Source organism: Vulpes lagopus, chromosome 7 (assembly GCF_018345385.1).
Source record: "Vulpes lagopus strain Blue_001 chromosome 7, ASM1834538v1, whole genome shotgun sequence".
In the NCBI taxonomy this organism is placed as follows: Eukaryota; Metazoa; Chordata; class Mammalia; order Carnivora; family Canidae; genus Vulpes; species Vulpes lagopus.
The window spans coordinates 50,104,976-50,128,256 of record NC_054830.1 but is presented as its reverse complement, the minus strand read 5'-3'; the positions used below and the strand labels follow the sequence as shown (position 1 = coordinate 50,128,256).

The following is a 23,281-nucleotide window of genomic DNA, read 5'->3' as shown; positions in this document are numbered from 1 at the left end:
GATCCGGGGTCTCCAGGATCACACCCTGGGTGGAAAGCGGCGCTAAACTGCTGAGCCACCCAGGCTGCCCCCCGCCTTTTTTTTTTTTAAGATTTTATTTAATTTAAATTAAATAAATAAAATATTTTTTGAAAAAGAAATATAACTATTGTAAATATTTATGCATAAGACAAGGGAACACACAAATATATAAAATATGTATAAATGACCTAATTGATAATACATTAATAGGAGACTTTAACACCCCATTACATCAATTAAACAGAAAAACAAGAACACAATGGCTTTGAATGACTCCTTAGACCAGGTGGACTTAACAGGTATATTCAGAACATTCCATCCTAAAACAGCAGAACAGCATTCTTGTCAAGTGCACATGGAACATTCTCCAGAATAGATCACATCCTAGGTCACAAAACAGGCCTTAACAAATTATAAAAGACTAAAGTCATACTATGCACCTTTTCTGACCACAACACTATGAAACTAGAAGTCAGCCACGAGAAAAAATCTGGAAAGACCACAAATACTTAAAGGTTAAATAATATGCTACTAAACAATGAATGAGTCAACCAGAAAATCAAAGAAGAAATTAAGAAATACATGGAAACAAATGAAAAAGAGAACACAATGGTCCAAAGCTTTTGGGATGCAGCAAAAGCAGTCCTAAGAGGGAAGAATATAGTAGTAGAGGCCTACCTCAAGAAGTAAGAAAAATCTCAAACAACCTAACCTTACAGCCTAAAGGAGCTAGAGAAAGAATAACAAAGCCTAAGGCCAGTAGAAGGAAGGAAATAACAAAGATTAGAGCAGAAATAAATGATACAGAAACTAAAAAAAAAAACAACAGAAGAGATCAATGAAACCAGGAGTTGGCTCTTTGGAAAAAAATACTAAAATTAATAAAACTCTAAACTCTTCTAGCTTCTAGAAGAAGAAGGACCCAAATAAAACCACAAATGAGAGAAAAGAAATAACACCAACACCACAGAAATACAAACAATTACAAGAGAATATTAAGAAAAACTATATGCCAACAAATTGGACAAGAAATGCATAATAAATCCCTAGACAAACTCCTACCAAAACTGAAACAGGAAGAAATAGAAAATTTGAACAGAGTGATGACTAGCAAAGAACTTGAATTAGTAATTCAAAAACTCCCAACAGACCAGATTGCTTCACAGGCGATTTCTACCACACATTTTTCTTAGATTTTTATTTATTTATTCATCAGAGAGAGAGAGGCAGAGACATAGGCAGAGGGAGAAGCAGGCTCCCCCCACAGGGAGCCAGCCCAACGTGGGACTCTATCCTGGGACTCTGGGATCACAGCCAGCACAGAAAGGAGGCGCTAAACCACTGGGCCACCCAGGCGTCCCCTACCACACATTTATTTTTATTTATTTATTTTTTCCTACCACACATTTAAAGAAGAGTTAGTACCTATTCTTCTCAAACTATTCCAAAATCTAGAAAAGGAAGGGAAACTTCCAAATTCATTCTGTGAGGTCAGCAATACCCCAATACCAAAACCAAAGACTAAAACAAAAAAACAAAATGGGACTACTGGCCAATACCCCTAACAAACCCAGATACAAAAATTCTCAATAAAATACTAGCAAACCAAATCCAACAATACATTATTTAAAAATCTCACAGTCAAGTGGGATTTATCCCTGCACTGCAAGCGTGATCAATCACAATTTGTGATTGAATCACAAATCATTCAATGTGACATATCATGTTAATAAAAGAAAGGATAAGAAGAACCATATCATTTTAATAGATGAAGAGAAAGCATATGACAAAGCACAAGACTAGTTCATGATAAAAATCATCAACAAAGTACATTTAGAGGAACATACCTCAACATAATAAAGGCCATAGATGAAAGGACTACAGCTAATATCATCATCCTAAAAGGATGAGAGCTTTTCCTCTAGAGGCAGAAACAAGACTGGGAGATCCACTCCCACCACTTTTATTCGACATAGAAATGGAGTCCTCACCACCGCAGGAGAAGAGGCACTGAAATAAGCAAGGAAGAAGTTAAACTTTAATTATTTGGAGATAACATGATACTCTTAGAAAACCCAGCAAAGACTCCACCAGAATTAACTGCTAGTACTGATAAACTCAATAAAGTCACAGGATACAAAATCAGTGTACAGAAACCTGCTGCACTTCTATTCACCAATAATGAAGCAGCAGAAAGAGAAGTTAAGGAATCAATCCAATTTACAATTGTACCAAAAACATTAGGATACTTATGAATAAACCTAACCGAAGAGGTGAAAGACCTGTACGTTGAAAACTATACATCACTGATAAAAGAAACTTAAGATGACATAAAGAAATGGAAAGACATTCCACACTCATGGATTAGAAGAACAAATATTGTTAAAATGTCTATGCCACCCAAAGGAATCTACACATTTAATGCAGCCCATATCAAAATACCAACAGCATTTGTTACAGAGCTAGAACCATCAAATCTAAAATTTCCGTTGGAATCACATAAGACCTCAGATAGTCAAAGCAAGGTTGAAAAAGAAAAAGCTGGAGGCATCACAATTCCAGACTCCAAGTTATTCCAAAACTGTAGTGCTCAAAATGGTATGGAACTGGCACAAAAATAGACACATAGATCAATGAGACAGAATAGAAAACCCAGAAATGAGCCCACAATTATATAGCCAATTAATCTTCAACAAAGCAGGAAAGAATATCAAGTGGGAAAAGGATTATCTCTTCCACAAATGGTGGGAAAACTAGACAGCATCATGCAAAGTAATGAACCTGGACCACTTTCTTATACATAAAAATAAATTCTAAATGGGTTAAATGTGAGACCTAAAACCATAAAAATTCTAGAGGAGAAAACAGGAAGTAATTTCTCTGACACTGGCTAGTGTCTCTGACACTAGCAACTTCTTTCTAGATATGTCTCCTGGGGCAAGGGAAACAAAATAAAAAACTATTGGTACATCAAAATAACAAGTTTCTGCACAGTGAAGGAACTAAAAGGCAACCTAGGGAATGGGAGAAGATATCAGCAAATGACATATCTGACAAAGGATCAGTATCCAAAATACATGAATTTATTTTTAAGATTGATTTATTTAGAGAGAAAGAAGAAGTGGGGGGCCAGGGCAGAGGGAGAAGTTAGAATCTGGAAGCTGACTCCCTGCTATGCGTAGAGCCCAATGCAGGGCTCGATCCCAAGACCCAGAGATTATGATCTGAGTTGAAATCAAGAGTTGACCACCTAACCCCTGAGCCACCCAGACACCCCTTTATAAAGAATTTATAAACTCAACACCCAAAAAACAAATTAAAATGGGCAGAAGACATGAGCAGACATTTCTCCAAAGAAGACACACAGATGGCCAACAGACACCTAAGATGTTCATCATCACCTACCATCAGGGAAATGTAAATCAAAACTACAATGAGCTATCACCTCACACCAGTCAGAATGGCTAACAGCAACAACACAAGAAACAAGTGTTGGCAGGGATGTGGATAAGGGGAATCCTCTTACATTGTTGGTGGGAATGCAAACTGGTACAGCCCCTCTGGAAAACAGTATGAAGGTTCCTCAAAAAGTTAAAAATAGAGCTACCCTATGAATCAGGAATTCCACTATTAGGTATTTACCCAAAGAATACAAAATTACTAATTCAAAGAGATATGTGCACCCTAATGTTTGTAGCAGCACTGTCTACAATAGCCAAATTACACAAGTAGCCCAAGTGTCCACTAATGAATGGATAAAGAAGATGTGGGGTGTGTGTGTATAATAGAATATTAATCAGCCATAAAAAAGAATGAAATCTTGCCATTTGCAACAACATGGATGGAGCTCTAAAGTATAATGTTAAGCAAAGTAAGTCTGAAAAAGACAAATACCATGATTTCACTCCTACATGGAATTTAAGAAACAAACGAGCAAAGGGGGGGAAAAAGAGCAAGAGAGAGACAAAGCAGAAAACAGACTCTTTAACTATAGAGAACAGATGGTCACCAGAGGGGAAGTGGGTGAGAGGATGGGTGAGATAGATGATGGGGATTAAGGAAGGCACTTGTGATGAGCACCAGGAGGTATATGTACGTGTTCAATTACTATATTGCACACCTGAAACTAATATTACTGTGTATGTTAATAACTGGAATTTAAATTAAAATTTTTAAAAATTCAGATTCTAGGGCCCCACTCCATACCTATTAGATCAGAATCAAAGGATCAGGCATTTTAAAACAAAACAAAACAAAACAGCATTCTTGGATTCTTGGAGCAGCTGGGTGGTTCAGTCAGTTAAGCATCTGCCTTTGGCTCAGGTCATGATCCTGGGGTCCTGGGATGGAGCCCCACACTGGACAACTCCCTGCTCAACAGGAACCCTGCTTCTCTGTCTCCCTCTGCCTGCCACTCCCCTTGCTTGTGTTCTGTGTCAAATAAATAAATAAAATCTTTAAACAAACAAACACCAGCATTCTTATAAGCTTCCCCACAAATTCAGTGCAGCCCAGCATAGACCTGCACCCAGCAGTTGACATCAGGTCTTAACATTCTCACCCTGAGATCCCACAGCTCCTAGTGGGCCCTAAACAGAGGCTACACTACCCAGAATGCAGGGAGAACAGCCTTAGCACAGTGCTGGAGATGGGAGTCCACTCAAGTTTTGAGGGGCCAGTGCACACTAAGGAAGAGCATACAAGGAAAGGGAAAAAAGTTAGGTTATATAGGGTGAGGGGAAGGAGGACCGGTGCCAAATAGACCTTTCCAGATTTAGAGACCAAGGCATATTTTTAGGCTGAGAGCAGAAACTGTTGGAGAGATAGGAAGATAGGCTAAGGTTGCACGAGTCGAAAAATGACACTAGTGATTATCTAGAACTGCGCTGTCCTGTGCGGTAGTCACCAGCCACATGGAGCTACTAAGCATGTGTGTGGCTAGTGTGACCTGAAATCTGCTAGGAAACTTAAGGTGCCCTGAATTTTAAAGATTAAGTAAAAAGAATGGGACGCCTGGGTGGCTCAGTAGTTGAGCGTCTGCCTTCGGCTCAGGGTATGATCCCAGGATTGAGTCCCACATCAGGCTTCCTGCATGGAGCCTGCTTCTCTGCCTCTCTCTCTCTTTCTGTGTGTCTCCCATGAATAAATAAATAAATCTTTTTTAAAAATTTAAAAATAGGGCAGCCTGGGGGCTAAGTGGTTTAGCGCCGCCTTCAGCCCAGGTCGTGATCCTGGAGACCGGGGATCAAGTCCCACGTCAGGCTCCCTGCATGGCACCTGCTTCTCCCTTTGCCTGTGTCTCTGCCTCTCTCTTTTTCTCTGTGTCTCTCATGAATGAATAAATAAAATCTTTTTAAAAAATTAAAAATAAAGATTTAGTAAAAAGAAAACTAGTGTCTGCTATCTCAGTCATTTTTGTACTGATTACACGTCAAACGTATATTATGGATATGTTAAATAAAGTATTCAAATTGATTTCACCTGACTTTATATTTTTTAATGTGACTCCTAGGAAATTTAAAATTATTTATGAGGCTCCTTGAGGCTGGCATATTTCTATTGAACAGTGCCAATCCAAAGGTTATAGAAGCCAGGACAAAAAAGAACACCCACCAAAAAAGAAAAAAAAAATCTCTTTCTACAATCCCAATCTGCCTCATTCAGACAGGGCTGGCCAAACTGATGAAACAGCTTGACAACTAATTGTCAGTAGAAATGAAAATATAATGGAAAAGATACAAAACATAATTTGTTCTCAGACACCATTTACATCCAGCAATTAATTCAGAGATGACCAGTACTTCTCATCCATTCTTAAGGCCCCACAGTGGGAAGGAAATCACCAACCAGCAAGCCATCCAGAGGAAGCCTGTGCACCAAGCACCCGCTAAGTTCTGAGAAAGACACAGGACAGGGAGGTGCCAAACCAGCCTTGGTATTTTCCACACTTGAAAGGAATAAGGAGGAACAGGAGCCTGGGGAAAGTCAGTCCTTTGCCCGAGTCACACCGTCTTCCCCCAAGCTGCTCTGGATTCTGACATGCACACGTTCCCCACATCACGCCTGCCCCTGCTCCCACAACTGTGAATGGGCAGTGAGGAAAGTTCTGGGTGCCACCTGGCTCCTTCCTCAACGATTCTGGCATCCATCAGATGTTCCTTCCTCCCGCAACCAGCCTCGACTCAGTGGTATGCGGTTAGGGTCCTTTCCAACACCCAGGCCGCCTCTCTGTTCCCCAAAGATAACAGAGCGAGCAGGGGTGTTTGCTGGCCAGCGGCCTTATCTAAGATCAACATGGCAGCTCCTGCATTCAGGGTCGGGATCAAGTGAAGCCTTCAAGCCTCAGCAGGTGCCTGGTCACCATAGTTGTGTTTGGGGGATGGGGGTTGTTTTGTTGTGCTTTGGGAGGAGGGGCTCTGAAAAAGCTGCAAGCTTCTCTGAGGACTCCCTATTTCTCCACACCCTCAAGCTAAGAGGTCTAAGCTGAGGTGGCCAAGAAGGGTAAAGACCTCCGGTGACACACATGCATTCTGCTGGGGCTAAGGGAGGCGAGATGCTTTCCATCAGAGGGTACTTAATCCCCCACCTTCCACCTTCTCTACAAGGGCCCAGTGCCCAACCCGGGGGGCCGGTCATTTGACAGTCAGCTGTCTAGTGCTCAATATCCTAACTGGCTCCCCAGCCCAATGGCACCCCACTCAGTGCAGATGGACTTTCTTGGAATAGCACGTTTGCTGTGCGGTCCGGATGGTCTAGGGGGAAGGTACCGCAACCTAGCAGCCAGGGACCGGGAAGCTGGCACCCCGAAGCTGGCACTGCCACTGAAGGCTCTGTGGCTTTGAGGAAAGTGGGGCCTTTCTCGCGTTCAGGGTTCCTTCCAGCGAAATCAAGGTTCAGCCTCCCACCTCTTCAACGTCTTACCGACTCTTGTAATCTACAGTTGTGTCACTCCTCTGAGAACCTTCAGGGTCCTCCCTCCTGCAGATAAAGCCCAAATTCCTTGGGCTAGCAGCCTTCAAGGCTGGGCATAACCTGACCCTGATCTGCCTTCTAGGCCTTTCCTAATAACCTCCTCCACTGACACCCTCATCCAAGGCAGCCAGCTTTCTTGTCATTGCCCCAAATGTTCTACACCCACGCCTTCTGTTCACCTTCGCTCACGCCATTCTGCTTTCAGGGGTGTCCTCCTTCCATTTCCACCATCTGCCTCTTTCATGGAGCTCCTCCTAACCTCCCAAGCTCCCAGCCCCAGCTTCAAGGGAGTTCCTCCTTAGAAATCCTAGAATCTCTGGATGTAGACAGTTCACTTAGCCCGTAGGAGTCACTGCCTGGGCATCCAATTAGATGAAGCTCTCCAGGCAGGTAAGGAATCCCCCATGATGTTAGTTAACTCTCCATCTGAGAACACATGACCTTGGCACACGCCTGCAAGCCCTGTAGGCCCAGAACACAAGGGGTGGTTGTGTGCAAGACACCTCAGGGGTTATAAAGGGTTTTCACACCCATCGCCTCAGGTCATCCTCAAAGCCACTCAAGAGTGGCCCTGGCACAAGGAGGATTATTGGTGGTCTGCCTGGGGCCCATCAACTGAGGAGCAGTCACCTGCACCAGGACTGGGCCGTAGCTCCTCTGCCGCCAGGGCCAGTCTCTTCCCTCCTGGAACCTGGCCACAGGGAAGGGAGGCAAGCCAACTCATCCCGCACCACCTGGAAGAAATGACAGGCAAAGCCACCATCAGAGCCGGTGCTACCACTCCTCCCAGCATACTCCTCATCTGTATCACGGGCTTGCCCTGGTCGTGGAAGCATGGGAACAGAAGCTAGGCTCCCCATGAGCTCCAGAGGTTTGTGGGAGCCAGAGCAACATCAGTCACAGAGAACAGCATGACAAAGCTCGAAAAGCTCTGAAAAATCTAGTGACCATCATCTCATTCTGTCCTAGAAGGAAGGGAATTTCAGGAGGGGATGGTAAACAGAGCAGCAGAGAGTAGCAAAGCTGGCCTAGGCCCCGAGGCACTCCCCTCACCCCACCTGAATCAGGGGTGAGCCCACTTGGGGACAGCTGCAGTGGGTGCACAGCCGAGCCAACCCAGCAATGTCTCAGGGTTTCTGACCTCTGTTGTTGACTTCCACCCGGAGCACATACCCATTTTTAGTGCCCAAGGAATGTAAAGCAGGCACGAGGAGTTAGGATGGAGCTGCTAGTATAAAACAAACACAGGGCTTCCTACATAAAGACCAGACAGCCACTGGGCGCCACCTCCACCAGGAATCCCAGGTAGGCGTGCTCTCTCTACTCTCCATATGTGGGTTCATGGGTTTAGCTTCCTCTGACTGCTGGCCATCCACAGGCCCATCTGAACAAAGAGGTGGCTGCACAACATGGGGCAGCCTGGCTGCTCAGACACAGCTGGAGCACCCTCACAACCCCATAATCCCTGAGGGCCCTCCTCCTTCAGCATCATGATCCTTCCTTAAGAAATGGCACAAGCTCCTTGGGGCCTGGGACAAATATGGGGAGTCCCACTGCCAAACAGCCTGGGCAGAGGGGGCGGTGGGCAGAGGGAGCCCCTCCAGCAGGGGTGGGAAGAGCTCTTCTACTCAACAGTGACATCCCAGGTCCAAGTCCCCTCACCCTGTGTGCTGGGCTCATACCTGAGAGGGGTCTGGGGCACAGGGAGGGGAGGGCACACTGCCTGCAGACCCTCTTCTCCTCCAGGCGCATCTGACACCATGCCCTCCCTGGGGACCATGTGCAGCCTGCTGCTCTTCAGTGTGCTCTGGGTGGACCTGGCCATGGCGGGCTCTAGCTTCCTAAGTCCTGAACACCAGAAAGTACAGGTAAACCATCTCCCCACAAAGCCCCACATTCAGATTAGGGTATCTGGCTCCAGCCTTGCCATGGGGCAGCCAGCTGTGTGACCTTGGCTCAAATTCTCTGGGCTTTCTCCAAGAGCACTAAGGACGACTCTGGGTCTGACTGTAGGCTCACACCTCCCTCTGCTTCTGGAAGTATAAGGGGGCTTAGGGCCCTAAGATAGTACCTCTTTCCAGCAGAGAAAGGAGTCCAAGAAGCTGCCGGCCAAACTGCAGCCCCGAGCCCTAGAAGGCTCCCTTGGCCCAGAAGACACAAGCCATGTGGAAGAGTCAGAGGATGAGCTGGAAATCCAGGTTGGTTCCAGATTTATGCTTTTGTGGCAGTGGAGGGCATGAGGGTGGAGGAGGGCAGGCTGTGAACAGGGATCCACTGACAAAAGAAATGTAAAATAGTACGCAAAAAGGTTGACTCCGAACTGGACTCCACCAGGTCTTTTCCCATCAAGAGGCAAATGTCTAAGATAAGTCATTTTGCTACAACAAAACGGGACAGGACAAGGAGCCATGAGCAGGGAACAGGAGGGGTGCAGGTCCACACCAGAGGATTTCAAAAGAGGGCCAGCAAACATGGTGCCAAGAGACACACAGCCAGGAAGAATCAGCTGGTCACAGCCTGAAGAGGTTTCCCCACAGCAAAGTGTCTGCTTGGCCCAGGGGCCTGTCCGACCCTGCCCGGGGCTGGAGCGCACCCGCACGGCCCCACGCAGGCCAGCTACTGCTAGCCCGCAGCCAGCGGCCACGCACCATGCCCCATCCAGAGATGAGACAGGACCAATTGGGCCGTCTCGGCTCCAGCAAATCTTGCACGGGCCAAGGAGAAAGTCTGAAAATAGAGGGGGAGATTAGGACAGAGAGGAAGTAAAGGGATTATATAGGGGTTATCCCTGCAACCTTCCCACGAAGCCAGCTGTGGTTCAGGGAATGGCCCTTACAAGCACTCAGGTGGCGACAGCTGCCTCCCTGCAGTGACACCAGAATTCCCCACCCTGGGGCAGTACTGAACCGTGGTGAGCTTGGTGCTGCTCCTGCCTACCGATGGAGATTTCATTTACAAACTGTCTTACCCTCATTATATGCCTTTCAATCTCCACGACCACCTGTAAGGTAAGGTCAGATACTACTGCTCTCGTTTCGTAGGCAAGGGACAGAAGTTCAAACAGATGAACTCATGTTCCTGAGGTGCCACAGCCTGCGTGTGGCAGGGGTGGGAGCTGAGGGCAGGGCCACCTCCAGCTCCTAGCCCCCTTCCCCTCACCAGCCTGCCAAACAGAGCGTGCACTGTGGCCTGGGGCACCCCTCCCTCCCTGGTCACTCCTGGCCTGAGAAGCTGCAGTGCGGCCTGTCTCGACCTCCCTCCCTCCCCACCAGCTTCTTCCATCAGGATGAACTCCCTACCCACGCTCCCTCTGACCCTTCCTGGAGCCTAGGGGTGTTCTCAGGTGCTTCCTCCACACCACATGTGAGATCTCCAACCCACCACATTCCCACTTACTCCCGCAAATCCTCAAACTAAAACTGGGGAATTTCCTGGTGAGACCCAGGCGGCCGGCCAGCACTCCCACTCACCCAGGCCGGGCTGGCTCTCCCCTACACCCAGACAGGGAAGGGGTCTCGGCAGCTTGAGGACTCAAGGCAGGGCTGGGACAACCAGAAGCTTCCAGTCCCCATGAAGGCTGGCCTTGGAAGAGTTAGCCCACACCTCAACTAGAACCCAAAGTCTGAAGTGTCTGGGAGGCACCGGGGCCACCAGAGGTGGGGAGGCCCACACCCCTGGCTGCGGGGCTCTGCACACACTCCTCAGCCCTCCTGCTCTGGAGTTCCACCTTTCTCACCTCCCCCCACCTTCCTCCAGATGTGTTGCTACTGCAATCCACTTTCAGAGCTGGAAGACTTCTGAGACCACGTCCTACCCCTTCCCCACCTCTCCGCCCCGTATCAGGCCTTTCCAAGTCCCCAGAAGCATACCCCACCCAGGAGTGGCTGGGCTGCCTCTCAACAGCCCAGGTTACAGGTGCTGGGCCAGCCAGGAACACCTGGCCCTGATCAGTGCTCTCGTGGTTCCCAAGAAGTCTGCTCAGGCCTCTGAGCAACGCCCCTTAGCCACAGGGTGGAAGAAAAATGAGTACTTGCTAATAGGAGGGAGCCAATGGATGGAGTTCCCTAAAATCACAAGCGGGTCATTCCCCACTCCCTCCGCCCTCCCCGTGGAGACAAGGAAGAAGGGAAATATTTAAAGGGAACAAGGAGCTACTTGTTTTCTTCATAACCTCTTGGAGCACATTTGCTCACATGTGAAATGGGAGAGAAACTGGGGCAGGGAGGCCCAGAGGACTATCCCACGCTATCCCAGCGTGGAGGCAAGGCCTTGGCCAGGCCTGGAGGACAGAGAAGCTCCAAGCTGGGTGTCGCTGCAGCCCATGACCAGAAGCCAGAAGCGGTTCCCAGGCCACCACCCCACCCCTGCAGCCTCAGGCAAGTCCTCGACCCCTCCAGGCCTCCTGTTGGGGGGGCAGGGGGAAGAAGGACCAATGACAGAAGGCTCCCTCCCAACACCAGATCCCTTCAGTGACTTATTTAGACTTCGCAAGTGACTGGCATGCAGGTACCAGGTACCAAGGCAGCTACTAGAACAGAACAATAGAGTCTGCCCTCCAGGGGCGGAAACCATGATGTGGCTGCAAAGAGAGCTCTTTCCCCTTCTCCCAAAACTATGAGCTCCAATAAATCATCTCCAAGGGTGCTGAGAAAGGAGGGAAAAATGGGGTGCTGTCCCTGTAGAAGGGAAGACACAGAGGCACAGAGAGAAGCAAGCACTTGGCTCAGAGCATCTCTCCAGGGAAAGGTCAGCTTGTCTGACCTTCCATGGAACAAGGAAAGGCCTGTGCCCAGGACAGGAGGAAGAGTCAGGAGAGGAGGTGAGGGCAGTAGACAGGCAGAGACCACTGCCCAGGCCAGTGCTAGGACACCAGGGAAACCCACTGTCCCCCCAGTCTCCCTACCTGAGCCTGAAATCCTACCACTTATGGTAGGACTTGTCTTCCAAAATTACAAGGGGGAGTGGGAGTAACCCACAGCTTCTTTGAGCAACCTCATTAGAGGAAGAAAAGACTGCAAGCTAGTTTCCTCGAGATGGCAGGGGCAGTAACAACGGAACGAAGGCAGAGTCACCTGGCTGAGCTGCACACCGCCCCCCCCCCCCCCCCCCCCCCCCCCCCCCGTGGTGGCTGCTGAGCCACAGGCCCTCCTCCCTCCCCGCCCCTGTAAGGAGATCCTGAGAGCCCAGGGCCTGCTTTGGGAGGGCTGGGAGCGCCATGTGCTTGGGGTGGGATGGCAGGGTGTGACCTGACACCTCCGGAGTCTTCCTTGCCCCTCCTCCTAGTTCAATGCCCCCTTTGATGTTGGAATCAAGCTGTCAGGGCCTCAGTACCACCAGCATGGCCAGGCACTGGGGAAGTTTCTTCAAGAGGTTCTTTGGGAAGACACCAACGGTAAGTCCTTGCCCCACTCAGGTCATTTCAGTTTCCTTGGAGTCCCAATTGTGAGCCCAACCTATGTGTGACACAAGAGAAGTTTTATTCCCCTATCCCTGCCTCTCAAAAAGCTTCTAATTACTTTCCCCAATGTCTGCCGGAGAGCAGCCTGGGCTGGGATTTGTGAGTGGCTCAGATGAGGGGTGAGCAGTCTCTGAATTCCAAGAAGACACTATGTTCCAAGAACTAGCACATTAACTACCTCTGGGGCCCCAGGGAACCCCAACTTCCTAACCATAAAATGGAGCTAACACTCACTGAGAGAGCATAAAATTATTTAATGTTAAGTACTGCTACTGTATAACTTTACAAATGAAAGGAATTAGTGCCCTCATGAGAATTAAGCAAAGGTTTCTAGGTTTTGTTGCAAAGCTCTTCTTGGCTTATAAAACAAAAACCACCCAATTTGCTTCTGATCATGGGGGCAAACACCTGCCTTTGGAGGCACACTACCACTGGCAAAGCACTTCCTTAACTAACATGGCATCAAGTCTCCACCCCCACTGACCACATGAGGTAGGCAGGAGCATGGCACTCACAAGGCACTGCAGATAAGGAAAACAAGACCCAGTTTTTAGGTGGCGAGAACAAGTCACACATTCCACGCTCCGAGGTCAATACCTAACCCTCCCCGCCCCCATTATAACACACCACCTCTGACATCACCATTGTGGAAGAAAAGCCATCTCTGATGGCACTGGCAGGACGGTGGACACTGAATTTTGATATGACCTCTTGCTTTTCAGAGGCCCTGGCAGACGAGTGATCATCCACAAGATGGGCCTGCGTGTTCTCCCCCCACCCTAGAAGCACTCACCTGGCTTTTACACTGTTTCTGCAACTACTCCCAGTTCTGAGTGGTACTAGTTGAAGAGGTGAATAAACATTCAAACCATATGCTGAATGTTCAAAGAAAAAATTTATTTCACCAAAGATGAAAATTTCACATTCGACTGAAGAAAAAAATTTAAAAATGTGTGGTCAATAGAAAGATAAAAGGAGGATATGTAGTAAGGCAGGCAATGTGCATGAAAGAAGGGGGTGGGGATGGAAGGGAGAGGAAGCAGATAGACAGCTCTTATAAATATCACAGCTTCCTGAGCACAGTGAAGTTACAATGAGAGCTTAGTAACAATTGGCAAGGACCGTGGACCAAGAAACTTCAGGTGACATCACCAGAGTCACCATCTGCTGAGCTGACCACCATCACAACAGGACAGTGGGAGGGCCAAAACCTGAGTTTCAAGTTATAGGTAAGCTGGGTGCTTCCCGATGGCTGCCGGCCACTGCTAGACAGGGCTGAAATAACGACTTCTCCTTCCTCCTTGTCCACTACTGAAGACATGGCAAAGCAACTGTCACCTCATGTGCACAAGGCTAGGCACTGCCCTGGTTACTTATCGATACCAGGCAGGCATCCCTAAAGATAGCCAACTCCAGCTCACAGATGCATTGAGCCCAGGTCCTATGTTCCACAGCTTAATCCACTAAAGATACCAGCCTTCCTGGGAGGAAGGTCAGTTACACTTTAAGTAAGTTACACTTTAGCACAAATGTGTGAACCGCTAAGAATTGATGACAGATGATGGGTGAATCACTAAGAAGAAAATAAAAAAGATTAAGGAAGCTCCAAATATAAGCACTCCCAATTGAGACACATGGATACCTGTTAAAGAGTTATGGTAGACCCATCCTCAGCAGAGTTGGGGTAACATGCACACTCTGGAAAAACCTCTATCAGAGGGCTATAGGAGCCACGTATCTTCTCGAGTAAAATTCTGGTCACCTGGCAGTCAAGACACAGCCCTAGTGGTATTAACCACTGACTTGGCAGGCACACCGAAACCCAACGGTCAGTCCTCAGCAAGGAACATCATGTGGACCGTGGAACCCACCATCATCAGAGAATCTCTCAGAAATGCAGAATCTTGGGGTGCCTGGGTGGCTCAGTTGGTTAAGCAGCTGACTCTTGGTTTCGGCTCAGGTGGTGATGAAGGGGTGGTGAGATTGAGCCCCATGTAGGGCTCCACACTCAGCGGGGAGTCTGCTTCAGGATTCTCTTTCCACCTCTGCCCCTCCCCACAAATGTACACATTCATGCACTGCTCTCTCCCTCAAATAAATATTTTAAAAAATATTTTTAAAAAAGAATGAAATGCAGACTCTTGGGCCCCACCATATCAGGATCTGCATTTCAACAAGATCCTCAGACCAATAAATGGCTTATTTAAAGTGGCTGAGAGGCACCTGGATCCTACTCAATTCAGGCAGCACAGCACACAGCAGCGCCAGATTACCCGCCTGGCATGGAACAGGTGTCAATTCCCATTTAAAACTTAGAAAATTCAGACCTGGCCAGATGACACAACACGCTCAATGAAACTGAGAAGACATTACTCTCACTTATCTTCCCCCATTTCTCCAGCCCCATCCTTGCTGTCAACAGCATACCCAACCTTTGTGCCTACCACACACACATACTTGCATCCCTCAGATGTCTACAGACACTGACCATGACTACCCAGGGACTTCACTCACCAAGTTCTTGCTTCTGAAAGCATCTACCGCTAAGCCTTAGTAAGATTGAAAGAGATTATTAAACATTTAAAGAATTTAAGGTACTGGAAGGACAATGCCCAGGTGGCTCAGTCAGTTAAGCTTAGGCTAGGATCGTGATCCAGGGGTCCTGAGCTCAAGCTCCTGGTCAGGCTGCCTGCTCGGCTTAAACAAAAGAAAAAAAGAATTTAAGATACTGGAGAATAGGTGAACTAAGTGGGGGAAGGAAGAGGCAGAAACGCAGGAGTGGAGGGAAATGACCTCCCTCAACCTCCAGATGACCAGACCAGCAAGCTGTCCTGGAGCTTAGCCACATCCCAGCTCTATCGCTTAGTAGGAGTGTAATTCTGATCATCACTAAGCAAGTCCACAGCTCTCTTCTCAATAGCCAGAGGAGGGTCCAAGGCCCACATACAAAGTGATCCAGCCTGTGACTCAGTGAAGAAGCAGGCACGGATTGGACTCAGGGCAAGATGGGTGCCAGGCCATGAGGAATGCTGGTCACCTGACGCTTCCCCCAACAAACACAAGGACCGACTCCTCTCTCAAAAGACTCACAAGTATTCCCTCCCACTTGCCTAGGTCATTCATGTAAGAAATAGATGCTGAGCACCCACTCTGGACCAGATACTCTCACCTGCGCTGGGGAGCATGAGATGATGGAAAGCTAGGAGCTTCAGACTCAGACCCAAATTTGAATTCCAGATGTATGGTCCAGACCAAGACACTGAATTTCTCAGGCTCCTCACAGGTAAAACACCTACCCCCCGGCCTACTGTCAAAACTGAACATAGGATCCCCTACATGGATACCAGGCACATATGAGGCACTCGATTATTCTAACCACCAAAGTTTACTGTACTGCCGTGCACCAGGCATTGTCCTACATACTTATATGCAATCAATGTAACTTCAGTTAACTTTCACAACAAGCCCACTTGAGAGAAAAGTGAAGTTAGGGACATTTAAGTAACTTTCCAAAGTCACCCAGCAATCATGTTGCTGACTCCTATCCAGAACTAGAGTACTTGGGTTGGTGACTTTCAGCCACTGCTTCCCTTGCCCTGATTTAAGGGCCTTTTATTGTTTTTCATTTTCCTTCATAATACACTGGGTCAACCTGGAGTGGAGTGACTGATAGAAATAAAATTTAGCAAAGGAAATACTTGAAAAAATATAGCCTTTCAAACACGGTCCTGTGTTAGTTTGGGATCGTCTGTTTTTTTTTAGATTTTATTAATTTAAGAGAGAGTGAGAGAGAACAAGCAGTGGGTAGGTAGGGGCAGAGGGAAAGGGAGAAGCAGACTCCCCACTGAGCAAGGAGCCCCATAGAGGGCTTGACCCCAGGACCCCGAGATCATGACCTAAGCTGAAGGCAGACACTTAACTGACCCACCCAGGTGTCCTCCTCCCATTTTAAAGTAGGTTCCTTACCCAGCGTGGAGCCTAATGTGGGGCTTGAACTCATGACCTTGAGATCAAGACCTGAGCTGAGATCAAGAGTCTGACGCTTAATCAACTGAGCCACCCAGGCACCACCCTACCCCCAATGTCAGCTTTCTTAAATCTCCAAGCATCATTTGATGATGCCCCACTAACTTAAGTTTCTCTAAAATAGGGTGTAGTTACCCCGGGGTGGGGGGGAGTGAGGTATTTGCTGGAGAAGAAAATTCTGGTGTTTCATAACATACCTGGTACATAGCACAGTGGCATTCGCATTTAACTTATACATTAGAGGTTTGTGCTCAGAAGTGCCTGTGACAGTGTGTAAACAAACCGAACAGTGGAGACCCACACCTAGCTTGCTTCTTAATGTGAACACGCTCCCCACCGTCAGCGGCCCTCTACCTTATCTTACATGATTGAGCGACACAGACATCAAAGTGCTGACCCTAAACAATTTGTAACTAGCGCCAAACTTAACAGAGAAAAAGAAGCACTGGAAAAGCCAAGGGCTGCAGATTTCTAGCCACAAATTAAGCCCATCACCGAGCAGATGCAGTCAACTGTGTGTTCACCTGGGAAGAAGCAGAGACGGTAGTGACAGAATTGTGCTGCAAATACACCATCAGTGATGGTGTCTTGGTGAGGCATCAACACTGGTTTTGGATTTATCCTTCTTGGAACACAGCCTTCCTTATCACAGGGCTACTTTCAGCCCTGTGCACTTGTGTTCAGTAATACCTTAGTATGAAATGAGAGCACTGACTCCAAGTAGTGACAGGCAACTGGCCCCCAAAGTTTTCCCAGAGACATTAGAGGAGCTCACGGTCTGAAGGCACCCCCCTGGCCCCGTCCTGGTACCACTGATTCATCACCACCCTTGTATGCTCCCTTTTACCCACCACAGTGCTCTGGAAAGAAAAGATCTAAGTACTTACTTTTCGGAGAAGCGGCCAATACATCCGAGTTCCCAGACAGTAAAATGAGTTAATGCTCAAGGGCAGCAGAAGTGGTAAGAAGGTACCACATATTCCTATTTCCAGTTTCATTTTGCAGAAATACACACATGTACTTGAGAATTTCTCCAGACTTTTGGATTCTCAGGCTACAGGGCTGGCCAACAACGTAATGGTTGCCCTCACTCTGAGAAATCTAACCAAACAGGGAAAAAGCACAGGAGCTGGCTGAAGACCAATCACTTTATTTTCAGAAAGAGATGGCCAAAAGGGGGATAGGGTGGGGGCAGATACAGAGGCATTCCGGCAGCACAGCACACACGATCACATCAGCCAGCCAAAAATCAAATCAAAAACAATGCCCACCGGCTTTTGTGCCCACACAGGTCATGTTTCACTGTGTGACACGCAGAAATGGCCATCTTAAATCCTAGAGGTGAAAGTATGTAGCACCTTGTGCTTTACCCTTGGCCGGGAGGCCGCACAGGATTGGGGACACCCATTCAGTCCTCACCCTGAACCCTCCGGCACAGGGCCAGTCCGTTGCCAGCATGGGCTGTAATGACTTATGGGGCTCGTGGTGAAGTGAATGGACAGACTGCAGTTCATCTGGGTGACAATAAAGCACTCTGAAATGCTGAGTCCTCCAATTCCACCAGGCAGGAGAACAAGCCCGATTCCCCACGTGGGCAAACAGGAGGCACAGACAACACACAGCTGATCCAAGGAGGGTTGACTGAATCAAGGCCTGCTTTCCAGGCCAGTGACATGGGTACAAGACAGAAATATGGATAGGAAGTGTTGAGTCCATTCCCTTTGCACTTAAAAGGCTCAAATGCACCTTCTGAAAACACCTGGAGAAATCAGTTTAAGCTTCTGGCCTCCAAAGGGGGGAGTCCCACCCTGAGGGGGACTCAGGGTGTCCTGTCTCACAGTGGGAGATTGGGGTAAAGGATCCTTTTGGACAAAGTGCAGAGTGTCCTCACACTTAACCCCTAACCATTATAACCCTCCAGGGTCTATAACAGATATACCAGCAGGGAGCAGAACAGAGCTTAGACCCTGATGACCCAAGAAACTCACTTCCAACAGAGAAAGGACCAGACGACGCAAAGGCCGAGGAGAGCCCTGGGAGGGGACTGGAGGGCAGACTCTAGGCCTGCTTGCTCTGCAAAGGCAGAAGGCCAGGGCTGCATGGCCCCAGCAGAGTTTTGAAGAATTAAACTGGTTTATCGCTCAACCTGGGTGGGGCACACAAGGGGTTGTTACATGGGGTGAAGCAGAAGTATTCTTGGTCCAGTGTTCCAGGAGAATGGAGCCAAAATAGAGCAACGGGCAGCTGAGACCCCCAACGGTGGACTCAGAGGTCGCATGTGCTGCAGACTGGACCCTTAGCAGTTTAACACAAGTGAGCTGCAGCCCTGTGGGCACTGGTAAACAAAAGCAACTTCTCCGGCTTCTCTTCCTTGAGTCCCCCAGTCTGGCTCAATCTCCAGTGACCAGGACGTCCCCTGGACAATGAGAGTCCCCCAGCCCCTCCATACCGGAGGTAGTGGAACCAGTGAGGCCACAAGCCAAACTGGAGACTTAACCCAGGAAGGGAGGGGGACGACTTCGAGGTGGCGGGACCATAAGTCTCTGAGACAGGGAGTCCAGCCAATGTCCCCCAGAGGAGATGTCCTGCCTGGGAGTTCATTTTTAGAACTGAGAACCACCAGGAGCCGAGTTACACACCAACACATGCTCAGACGAGGAGGAAGGCGTGTGTGAAGAATGCTCAAAACCGCAGACTGCAGAGCACAGGGGTCGGGATTGGCAGACACACTGTGCCCTCCTCTCGGCCTCCTCCTTCTCCACTGACCTGGAGGGAAACTCACTGGCATCCCGCTCCACTGTACCCCACCCCTCCCACCAGCCCCAAGTAAAGACTTCTGATGGGACTTCAAGGCAAATATCCTGTCCTCTTTCCTCCATTCCACTGGGCTCTCCAGACACATCCTTGACCTGGGACCCATCTTCCGTCAGGCCACTGGTCGTCCTGGAGGTGGGGGAGAGAAAAGCAAGAAGGTCCCAAACTAAGTTCACTCAAGGATAGACTGGGTTTAGTGCTCACTGGATGTTCACATTCTGTATGGTAAGAAAATGCAGAGACCTATTTTTGTCCCAATTTTTAAAAAACATATAGTGTGATTTTTATGACCTTTTATACTCTGACCTTTTTCTCCTGACGTACCCTCTCTGCTTAAAGATTGTAGAGGCGGCTGGTGTTCTCACGCAAGGTGGCCAAGGTGTGGGAGAGAGGCTGATCTTTGACCCTCGCAATCTCTCGAACTGTATGCAAGGCCAGGCCTGGGTGAGCATATTGGCAGAGGCTTTTGGGAACCTGGAAGACATCAAGCATTCAGAACATCACTGTGCCTTCTGTGCACAGCCATCACATAGATCCCCCTCCCTGGCCCTTCCCCAGCAAGGACCTCTTTGGGGCTGCCCTGTAGAGACCCCTTTACCTGCAGGTGCAGGGAGAGTCCTAGTCATGGGGGGCTCTGGGTGAGCAGGGTCCCACGCTTCCTTGGACTACCCTCTACAGGGTAGGGCTTTGCACTGCCTGGAAGAGAGTGGTTACCCTTCAGCTTCTCAGCCCCCTAGACTTTTGGTTCTGCAGAGCCACAACAAGGAGACATCTACACAGCCAAGGGTGAGACCTGGATGTCACTGGGGCTCTGGCCCTGCCAACCTTGCAAAGGTGACCGGCCCCCTCCCCTCCACCCCCACCTCAACCCAGCCTGATGACACACCTACCTGTCGGGGCAGGAAGTAGGGAGCATCCGTTTCTACAATGATTCTCTCCAGCGGGATCTGCTTCAGAGCTTCCCGGGCCTCCCAGGCCGAGGAGTAAGTCAAGACTGCAGTGAAGCCCACAGACATGTTGGGGAAGTGCTTCAGCAGGGGCTCGATGACTGGGTAGCTGCCGGTGAAGCAGTGCCTGATGGGGGGAGGGCAGGGTTTCCAGGTCAGGTCCCTCTCTCACAGCGCCCTATGCAGCAGCCCCCAATTCCCCTTTCAATAATCTTCTGTAAACAAATTCCCAGAAACCCAAAGACTGCCTCCAAGGGGAGGATTTCACGGTAACCAGACAAGAGCTGGTTCCAACACAGTAAGACCCAAAGCGACTCTTGGTTCCTGAAGCTCTGCAATCAACCCATCACAGTCCCAAATCCTACATAGCCACTTCAAGTGACCCTTCAGGGAATATACAACAATATAGGGACAGGGTATGCTTATAACACAAGAGAAGCAGAATGAAAGCCTGTGGCCCCTCCAAGATCACAATTACAATAAGTAAAAATCATGTTTATGCAGTCAAGTGAACTGGAAGGAAACAAAAAAGGGAAGATATTAGGGAGTGGGACTACAGGTGAATCTTCTCTGAATGGTAACTATTCAGGGACACAGTATGTATACTACATATTGTTAACCAATCTGAAAATTCAGGGCTTCCTCCAGCCACAACACTTCATTGAGCCATCTTAGCCCTGGTTCACCTGCCTCCCACTGGATTTCCTTCAAAGCCATCCCAAAACAAAGCCATTAGAAACCAACCAACCAACCAACCCACCCTGAAGAGCCAAGGGATTGCACCTCCTCTCTGATGTGTGCAACCACAGTCACAGCAGTTGCTCTCTCTGGTTGGGCACCTGAAAGGCAGTAGTCTGGCCTGATAATCTACCGCCTGCTGCTGCCTGTCAAAACCTGGTGTGGCTATTCTAGACTCTGTTTCTTCAGTTAACCCATCTCACCCATCTTGAAAGAGTCAGCCCACACATTACCTCCTGGCCCCTCTCTAGCAAAGCTAAAGGCCCGTCTCCTGGCTCCCACAGCATCTTATGCCCACCTCGGCCCTGTGCTCTGCAGAAGTCACCAGGGGATTCGTCTGCCTCCCACAACTGCTCCCAGGGCCCTGAGCCAACACCCAAGACAGGTACACGGTATATCAAGAGTTTACCACAATGAACTCGAGCCCCTAGATACAATTACAATTAAATACCTACTGAATTTTAAAGGGGGGAAAATGAATTTTCAAAATCAAAAATGGAAAGAATTTCTTCATAGATGCCCTGAAATGTTATCTGTGTGCCAAATCACTGGACAGCACAGTGGCCTCTTCCCAGATCAAGAGTCCTCATTTCTGAGGGCTCAGACTTCATTTTAGCCTGCCACCAGGTATGAGCGTCACAAAAGTCCCCTTCTTGCTCACTGGTGATTTAGGACATTAGCTTAAACCATATGAAATTGCCATTTTGTAAGTAAAAAAATGGTCAGAATCAGAAATTTCATATGGTTCAACCTAACAATCTTCATGTATCTTGATGTATCAAAAGATACATCACAAAGAATACTATCATCTTCTCATACAAGATGATAGTATTCACAAGATACATCATGTATCTTGATGTATCAAAAGATACATCACAAAGAATACTATCATCTTCTCACTGAGTTCTTTTTTTTCCAACTAATGTCCTACACAGAAAGAAGTGTTTGTTTCATTTGCCCATTGAAGCTCCAGCCTTCTAACCTATGGATCTTGTAGTCTGAGGGCACAAATTTTTTCATGATGTTCAGCAAATCTTCGTCAGCTTCTCGGCAGTGGATCACCAAGGGCTTCTTCAGAGACACAGCCAGCTGTAGCTGTCTCTCGAACACCTGGGAGAAGGCAAAGGGACACCTATGGGTCAGAGCCACTTCAGCAGTCTGTTACACCACCAGGACATCCATGCCAATGAGCACCCGCACTTCTGCAGACTGTACAATGTATTATAATAGCCCACACTTCCTGGGTGCTTATTAAAGGTACTGCTCAGAGCACTTTAGGTGTATTAACAGATGATCCTCACAAGCACCCCCAGGTAGGTTACTGCTGATAGCCCACCATGCAGAGAAAAGGAGGCTCCAAGAAGGTCAAATAATTTGCAGCTGGTAAGCTGGAGCAACACAATTCCAGTATGAACCCAGAGGCCCAACATGGCAACACCATGCCATGCTTCTGTAGGGCTTTAGGGGCAGGGCAGGGCTATGGAATGTAAAGTACAAGTTACATGTGCTACCCCTCACTGTCCCCACCTCTACTCCTACTACTGCCAAGAGGTAATCAATCACCTTCCACGCGCTTTCCAAAGAGTTGCACATACATACATACATACATACATACATAAACACACACACTTGCACAATACCTGGGTCTTAGAAGATGCTTGAATAGTTGAAAGGATGGAGATTACATATTTTCTACAACTTCCTTTACTAACCAAAATCAAATATTCTCCTAGGTGTGAACACTTACTGATATACTGCCTTCCTTTTTTTTTTTTTTTTATGGTTTTAAGTAATCTCTACACCCTACATGGGACTCGAACTCACAATCCTAAGATCAAGAGTTGCATCCTCTACTCACTAAGCCAGCCAGTCTCCCCTTTTTTTCTTAAAACAACAACAGCTCTAGCCACTTTTAAATCACTAGTAAAAAACACATACTGTTAATAATTTGAATGAAAAAGGGACTAAGGTGGGATGCCTGGGTTGCTCAGGACACCTGGATGGCTGTGGTTGAGCATCTGCCTTTGGGTCAGGGCATGATCCCAGGTCCTGGGATCGAGTCCGCATCGGTCTCCCTGTGAGGAGCCTGCTTCTCCCTCTGCCTGTGTCTCTGCCTCTCTCTCTCTGTCTCTCATGAATAAATAAATAAAATCTTTAAAAAAGAGAAATAAAGGGGGGGCTAGGATTTCTTTCCTTTAACAAGTTCAGTTTTAGAAGAACACAAGCATTAATTCATTATAAATGAATGACTCATCTTAAACTTCATGTTTTCATGAGTAGTTTTCAACTGTGGAATATAATCCAT

General features: G+C 47.9%; 2 protein-coding genes across 5 annotated transcripts in view; one reads left to right on the top strand and one right to left on the bottom strand.

The window, feature by feature from the left end:
- The first annotated feature begins 8,275 nt into the window (after nt 1-8,275).
- On the top strand, nt 8,276-13,615 carry GHRL (ghrelin and obestatin prepropeptide). Of its 2 annotated transcripts, none has more exons than XM_041760651.1 (4): nt 8,276-8,298; nt 8,740-8,861; nt 9,075-9,191; nt 12,277-12,638. In XM_041760651.1, exons 2-4 carry the CDS (start codon nt 8,754-8,756, stop codon nt 12,454-12,456), a joined length of 405 nt encoding a protein of 134 aa, XP_041616585.1. In that variant the 5' UTR covers nt 8,276-8,298; nt 8,740-8,753; the 3' UTR covers nt 12,457-12,638. The 2 variants fall into 2 exon arrangements, with proteins under 2 accessions (XP_041616585.1, XP_041616586.1); XM_041760652.1 differs by lacking the exon at nt 8,276-8,298 and adding an exon at nt 13,174-13,615 and having other exon boundaries at nt 8,617-8,861; nt 12,277-12,385.
- Nucleotides 13,616-17,611: 3,996 nt separating this feature from the next.
- The window catches only part of TATDN2 (TatD DNase domain containing 2), a 28,303-nt gene continuing 22,633 nt past the window's right edge, over nt 17,612-23,281 (bottom strand). Inside the window, exons 5-8 of one of the 3 annotated variants that reach the window (XM_041764117.1) lie at nt 21,959-22,086; nt 20,182-20,365; nt 19,598-19,765; nt 17,612-19,420 (exon numbers count right to left, since the gene is read on the bottom strand). In XM_041764117.1, the coding sequence (XP_041620051.1) occupies nt 19,625-19,765; nt 20,182-20,365; nt 21,959-22,086 (453 nt within the window). In that variant the 3' untranslated portion in view covers nt 17,612-19,420; nt 19,598-19,624. Of the gene's footprint in view, nt 19,421-19,597; nt 19,766-19,889; nt 19,988-20,181; nt 20,366-21,958; nt 22,087-23,281 lie in introns of those variants that run through there. The other 2 variants (XM_041764119.1, XR_005989082.1) reach the window with 2 other exon arrangements.

Excerpts from the sequence above, each read along its gene's own strand:
- GHRL (XM_041760651.1), top strand. The coding sequence starts at position 8,754 with ATGCCCTCCCTGGGGACCATGTGCAGCCTGCTGCTCTTCAGTGTGCTC. Across the intron at positions 8,862-9,074 it reads CTGAACACCAGAAAGTACAG|CAGAGAAAGGAGTCCAAGAA; the intron begins GTAAACCATCTC and ends ACCTCTTTCCAG. Across the intron at positions 9,192-12,276 it reads AGGATGAGCTGGAAATCCAG|TTCAATGCCCCCTTTGATGT; the intron begins GTTGGTTCCAGA and ends CCCTCCTCCTAG.